Genomic DNA, 7660 nt, shown 5'->3' with positions numbered 1-7660 from the left:
GCTGTCAGGGGTAACCACATCTGTCAACCGTTCTTGGCCAATAAAGAGCGGAGCGAGGCGGACCACAGGTGCGCGCCTCTGCGTCCCCTTGGCACAGCGCCCGGGAGATGCTGGAGAGAGACGCCTCGCTGCCCCGTGGCGCAAAAGAGTTCGTGTCAAAGGCAGCCTGCTTTTAACTCCACTACCACTCTGGCTGCGAGAGTTATGGCGACCGCAACGTCCAACCACTACAGCGTCCTCACCACCCCCAGCAGCGCGCCGCCGCCGCACTCGGAGTCCGGGAGCATGCAGCAGGCGGCAGCGTACAGGGACGCGCACACCCTGCTCCAGAACGACTACGGCACGTTACCGGGCGGTGGACATCCGCTCAGCCACGCGCACCAGTGGATCACGGCGCTGTCTCACGGTGACAGCGGGGCTCCGTGGTCATCGAGTCCCCTCGGAGATCAGGACGTAAAGCCGGTGCTGCACGACACTGACCGAGAAGAGCTGCAGAACTCCAGCAGTCTGCAGCAGCAGCAGCAGCAGCAGCAGCAGCAGCAGCAACAGCGACACCCTCACCTAGCGCACCAGCAGGCGCATCACGACGCCAGAGCATGGAGGAGCAGCCCAGCCAGCACGCACATCCCGGGCATGGCGACGTCTGAGGGCCAGGGTCTCTACTCCCAGTCCGGCTTCGCGCTGATGCCGGGGGGAGAGCAAGGGGCGATGCATCACCACCCCCTGCGGGACGAGGACCACCACAGCCACAGCCCGCACCTCAGCGAGCACGGAGGCGGCCCCGGGGCCCACCAGCAGTCCCTCTCACACCACCACCAGCACGGAAGCCATCAGGACCAGTCGGACGAGGACACGCCGACCTCCGATGAGTTGGAGCAGTTCGCCAAGCAGTTCAAGCAGCGGCGCATCAAGCTGGGCTTCACCCAGGCGGATGTGGGTCTGGCTCTCGGGACGCTGTACGGAAACGTCTTTTCCCAAACCACCATTTGCAGGTTCGAGGCTCTTCAGCTCAGCTTCAAAAACATGTGTAAACTCAAGCCCCTGTTGAACAAGTGGCTGGAGGAGGCGGACTCCACCTCGGGGAGCCCCACCAGCCTGGATAAGATCGCAGCACAGGGACGGAAAAGGAAAAAGAGAACCTCCATCGAGGTGGGCGTCAAAGGGGCTCTGGAGAGCCATTTTCTCAAATGTCCAAAACCGGGAGCAGCGGAGATCACCTCCCTAGCGGACAGCCTGCAGCTGGAAAAGGAGGTGGTGCGGGTTTGGTTTTGCAACAGGCGGCAGAAAGAGAAGAGGATGACACCGGCGGGGGGACAGATACCGGGAGGAGGAGAGGACATGTACGGGGACACCCCTCCTCATCACGGGGGGCAAACTCCGGTGCAGTGACCCCCAGTTCCGTTCTGTTATTGTGACAAACACGGACCCCTTAAGGAGGCGCAGTGCCCCTTTATTTGTTTGATTCTCTGTGCTGGACCGATCGGAACCGGACCACAGTTGGACTAATGTTGGACCCCCCCGGACACACACAGCGGAATATACATGTGGCACTCAAGCACTAAAAATACGCATAGCAGCGCGCAGCAGCACCGGGAGCTTTGAGCTTTGATGCCGCGGAGCAGAACGGGACGCGGCCGCTGTGAGCTGAACGGAAACGGCTCCAAACGCTTTGATACCACCAGCGTGTCATGATCCAATGTGTCATCAAAGACAGACAGACACACAGACAGACAGGCCGACAGACAGACCGAGCGAGCGAGCGCGGTGTGGACACGCGTGGTGTCCTGAGGGTGGGGGTGAGGGTGGGGGTGGGTGGGGGCGCTGGTGTGTGAGTCGCAGTCAGTGTGGGTAAATAAACGCCATCTTTCCATCATAACAAAAGCAACAGGGGCTCCGGATCCTCGCAGCCTGTGGAGGCAGAACACCTGCTGTAACGATCACAACCAAACACACCAGCCAGCAGCGTTATTATTATGATTATTACTGATATTATTATGATTATCTGATCAGTTCATAGCTTTAATTTCCAATTGATTCCTTGCCTCTAGATGGAATTGATGACGATCCATTAATTCCATCCAGCATTCCACTGTGCAATTTAATTGTTCCTTGTTTGAATATAGAATATATGTAATATATCGAAGATCACATTCCCACAGAATAATAATAATAATGATAATAATAATAGTAATAATAATGATAATAGTAATAATAATAAGAGTAATAATGATAATAATAATATCATTTCTTACTGACTGCTTTCCTTCATGTGCAGCCTGTTTACAGTGTGTGTTTGCCGTTTATTATTATTATTACTATTACTATTAGTATTATAATTATTTCTGTACTTGTTTTCCAAAATGCTGTGACAAAAGACCGAGACTTGTCCTGCTGGATGACTCGAGCAGTCCAGCCCATGTTTGCCTTCTTCCTCTCCTCAGAAGATCCTGCTACCAGCTACACTGTATGACTCACACACTCACACACAAACACACACACACACACACACACACACACACTCAGACTCTGTGGGATGTGATTCCATTCGTTTGTATGGCTTCGTTGGTTTATTGTTGGTTTCTCCTGTCAGTCTGTGCCAAAGCACAAACACACACACACGTGCGTTCTTGTGCCACTTTAAATCCTGTGATAATAACCTGATCTTATTGTGAAAGGTTATGGGGGGGGAGGGGAGGGAGGGGAGGGAGTTGAAGATTGTGTTCTTTGACTACAATTTAAAAGAAAATACAGGAATTCAAACCCTCAAATCCAGCTGAAGGAGAGAGATTAAGACGCGTTTGAATGATTAATTGTTTTTATTGTTATTATAAATTAGAGTCAAATGTGAATTTCTGACACTTCGTGAATGTAAAAGGCCTGCAGTCATCAGGCCTGCAGACAAATGACACCCAAGCTTTCATCACAACTGCAGATTAAGAGCCAACATATCTGCTGATACCTCCCACCAGGCCGCTTTGTCTTATGAAAGGTTCCATTTGGATAATTATTGACTAAAAAACTTGAATTTATATATTATCCGGACAAAGAAAAACCTTCAGCTGAATTTGAGTTTTTATGGGTGGAGAGAGAAAAAAAAAGAAAACCAAAACAAAACAGCATCGACCTGAAATCTGTGACTCCGATCAAATGAGGGGAAAAAGAATGAACGATTGCACAATTTCTATATGCTTTTTTGTCATTAAATCGTATTTGTTTTCTATGACACCTTTGTAGTCTTTGCACGTTTGTTAAGGTTGATAAATGTGGAGAATGAAGCTGCGAGCGGCGCGCAGCTTCGCATCGTAATTCTGGATTTGATCAATTCGTCTCGGCTGCTCAAATTGTCCTTCAGCTGTTCCGGATAAGTGTTTACTGCCACTGATGTGCACTGATATTGTTTTGTGCAGAGACGCGTAACGACGCACAGACAAGGGCCTCGAACTGAAACACTCAGCTGCTGCGTTCACCTACAGGCCCAAACATCCATTTACAGCAATTATTAACACTTATCACCAAGAAAAAGGATCCAAATAACGCGATGTGCTTTTTTTTACTGCCACGCAAATGTTAATTTATAAAGCCAAACTGATCTATTGTTGCTTATTTTTCACTAAAATGATTGAATAAATGTACAGTAAATTAGTTTGTTGCACATTAGAAGATGAAAGGCTGTGAATGGGATTTATCAGAGCTGCAGAGCGGCGGCACACACACGTCATAGAAATTAAATAGGAGAATATATTAGTTTATGTCTATATAACCGAGGGAGGAAATATTTTAATAATTTCACTTATGCAAAATATTTATAGACAAAACCGTAGAGATTAATAAGATGTCTGATATTAACAATATTGGTAAATTTGATAGTGAGAAGACGTCACACATCACTGCGACTTAAAGGATAAAAGAACAGATCGAGACCTGATTTGGATTTAAAGGAAATGTACATTTAGATTTATAAGACTTAATGATTGTGCTTAAATGTGTTTCTGCATTATTGATCATCGCCTCACTGCTTAACTTTGTTTTCACTTCAGGCTGATTTTTCCTCAATAGAAGACGGGAAAACCACAAATTGTCCACCAGTGCCCCCTGGCGGACGTGAGGTTAAATGCAGCCCTGCAATAGATAGATAGATAGATAGATAGATAGATAGATAGATAGATAGATAGATAGATAGATAGATAGATAGATAGATAGATAGATAGATAGATAGATAGATAGATAGATAGATAGATAGATAGATAGGGGTTACATTAGGCACAACATTCACATTTTGAAGTGAGAAAGCATTAATATTTGCTGATTTTATGTGTGTGTATGTGTGTGTGTCAGGTTTCAAACCCGGCCCTCTGGAGGACCCTCTCGCCTGGATTCTGTCCTATCAGCGGGCGACCATCTGCCCTCCTCCTGGCCCTCGTGCTCCTACAGGCATCCTCTGCATTATTCATATTTTTACACCCTTGACACACACAGGCAGAGAGAGAGAGAGAGAGAGAGAGAGAGAGAGAGAGAGAGAGAGAGAGAGAGAGAGAGAGAGAGAGAGAGAGAGAGAGAGAGAGAGAGAGAGAGAGAGAGAGAGAGAGAGAGAGAGAGAGAGAGAGAGAGAGAGAGAGAGAGAGAGAGAGAGAGAGAGAGAGAGAGAGAGAGAGAGAGGGAGAGAGAGAGAGAGAGAGAGAGAGAGAGAGAGAGAGAGACAGACACATTCCCTTTGCCATGCAAACAACGTACCCTCACACACACACACACACACAGAGGGAGAGTCATTGTCGATTCTGAAAAGGATCTCTGAGGGATTCTTCTGCACAATGGTGGCAGAAATGCGAGGAGCCAAAGTCATCAAATATGATTCACCTGCTCACTCTGACTGTTTGTCTCATTTCCTGTCGTGGCCTTTCGTCACCCGGGCGCCGCACGCTTTGTCTCAGCCGAGGCGCTCCGGCACTATTTGCCTTTTCTCTTTCTGGTCGCCTCTGCCCTCCTTTTTCTCTCTGTTCCTCCAGAGCGCCGGCACAAAGGAAAGGGCAGGGAGCTAATCCTTCAGCATTGTTGGGGGGGCTTAGTATTGTCATATGGTAGCAAGCACACAGGGAGGAGGATTATGACACAGATATACGGCGGAGGAGACGAGACGAGACTCACCTCCAAGGGCTCGACGCAGCAGCTACAGTCGGAGAAATCACAAGATTCAGCCGGGAGTCATCTTCCCTTCCAGTCAGACGAGTCAGAGGTGGAGTCACTTCTGGGTCTGAGTCTCCTCTCAGGGTGTGAAGCTCTGGACCCAAACAGATTCTATTGTGATTATTTAGAGAACAATGCTTTGAGGAGGAGAATGGTTGCATCTTTACATTTCTAACATATATAATAACCAAACAGCCAAGAGTAAAATACCACGGCTATAATTTAATGAAAGGTAATGAGTAATCCCTTACAGCCTGTTATATCTCTAGGAATGATACATTCAGAGGAGTATTTATGTTACACAGCGTTCTCTTTTAGGTCATGTACACATTTAATTCACTTATTTACATTTACATGAGATTCCACACGTATTTCAGAACACGACACTGAGACGATGCGATATGGCTTCTAAGCTCTACAAGCAGAAATCTCAATTTAGGGGAGAGTGACAGGCGGGGGGGGGGGGGCGGGGCTGAGCCCTGACCTCCGACCTTTAGCCGTTGACGGACAGACGCTGATCTGAAATGACTTTTGCAACTTTCAACACCTGAGAGTGACCTTTAACCTCGGAGCAATGGTCCTTTATGGTTTCCACACAAATGAGCTTTGAACTTTCATCGTTATGATCACATTTCACCAAATCACGTCTGAACACATGGGGGTGCATGCAGCTATGAGCGGCGAGGGAACGTGACTTGTTGCGTGTTACACAGAGGTCAGCAGAGGTCAGGTGGACTCTGCAGTGTCGCACTGACGGCCATCAAACAAAACACGCGTAACACACACGTGAGCCTAAGATCACCGTGTTACATTAGAACCAATAAATCGACAGAAGAGCGAACAAAAGCCACAAATCAGTGAAATCAATACCACAACAGAACTGAAGCTAAATGCTGGCACTGGTTAACGTAAACATCTTTAGGAGTCATAAGGCTGCATCTGCCTGATGGCTTTGATGAGAGAAGAAGGCAAGAACATGCTGCGGGCAAAACACACACACACACACACACACACACACACACACACACACACACACACACACACACACACACACACACACACACACACACACACACAGGCCTTGATGTCCCCCTGCCAGCTGTCTCCTTCCTATAGGCTGCAGTTTGTGTTTAGATGAACAGAATCAGGATCTTAATGATGACTTCATGTTCTAACATCTTTGTAGTAGAGACGTTTAAAAACACTTAACGACAATAACGTCACATTGTTACTTATCTCACAACAACTTCTCCAGAGTAAAGGTTGTGTGTGAGTGTGTGTGTGTGTGTTAGGGAGGAAATGCAGTACTGCTGTTGTTTGTCATCATTTCTCACACACACGCACGCGCTGACGGTGACTCATCCCTATGCGCAATACGGGACAAAGAGTGTAGAAGTGTGTACAGTACAAGAGGCCTTCTCTCACTCACTCACTCACACACACACACACACACACACACACACACACACACACACACACACACACACACACACACACACACACACACACACACACACACACACACACACACACACACACACACACACACACACACACACACACACACACACACACACACACACAGACACACACACACACACACACACACACACACAGAGCGGTACGTGCATTTGCTGAACGACAAACACACTTTACCGTGACTCGACTCTTAAATTGGAGGAGAGCGTGAAAAAAAGGCGAAATCAAAAAAGGGGCAACGTGTTTCGTTCTGGGCTCCGTCCGCTACATCTCTGCGTCACGACAACGTTTATAAACAAACGTCAGGTTAGATCACAGCTACGTGGAGAGTAAAGGGCTTTGATCGGCACGTACCAGCCATGCACTTCTATATCTATACTCCATATATCTATCTCTATAGTCTAGATGATTGTTTCCCCTCGCTCCCAATGGCAAATAAACTCTTCAACCTAAAGCTACGATCCGGGAAGACGACGGGATTACGTTTGGTTTTTTTTGTCGTAATTGAATCGTTTCTTTACCGGTTGTGGATTCTGTGAGTAAGTGGGTGTGTGTGTGTGAGTTATCAAAGTGCGAGTCGTGGCAGATCACGCTCGGCTACACGTGACCTGATGCCCCCACAGCAGCAGGTGGTTGTTAAGGAAACGGCGACTACGACTACGTTACACAGGCATCTATCCCATCTATGCTTCACTTAGAATCAAATATTGTATCCATTCAAATCTGGAGGTTGTGTATTTTACACCGACACTCAAAAGTGTAATCCTGTACAATTCATCAATACAAGGTGAGTCAAAAGAGACACACACACACACACGCAAACACACAATGGTGCAAACTGCTACGAGGGACACGTGGGGGTCACGCATGAGCCGTTGTCCTTGGTTACGACGACACAACGACAGGTAGAAACTGTGACATGGAGGAGTTCCTCAGCGTCTGCGTCATTTACTCCTGGTTGGTTGGTTTTCTGTTTTTCCCGCTTTTTCTGACTTGGAAG

At 47.5% G+C, this 7660-nt stretch overlaps 1 protein-coding gene across 1 annotated transcript; it reads left to right on the top strand.

Moving 5' to 3' along the window:
* Nucleotides 1–204: 204 nt before the first annotated feature.
* pou3f2a (POU class 3 homeobox 2a) lies at nt 205–1750 on the top strand. The gene is made up of 2 exons (XM_076160104.1): nt 205–462; nt 526–1750. Exons 1-2 carry the CDS (start codon nt 205–207, stop codon nt 1387–1389), a joined length of 1122 nt encoding a protein of 373 aa, XP_076016219.1. The 3' UTR covers nt 1390–1750.
* The last annotated feature ends 5910 nt before the right edge of the window (nt 1751–7660 follow it).

The sequence above is a fragment of the Genypterus blacodes genome, unplaced genomic scaffold, assembly GCF_046128005.1.
Source record: "Genypterus blacodes isolate CSIRO-AG114 ecotype Tasmania unplaced genomic scaffold, CSIRO-AGI_Gbla_v1 ptg000104l_1, whole genome shotgun sequence".
Lineage (NCBI taxonomy): Eukaryota > Metazoa > Chordata > Actinopteri > Ophidiiformes > Ophidiidae > Genypterus > Genypterus blacodes.
This window is presented reverse-complemented; position numbering and strand designations above follow the sequence as displayed.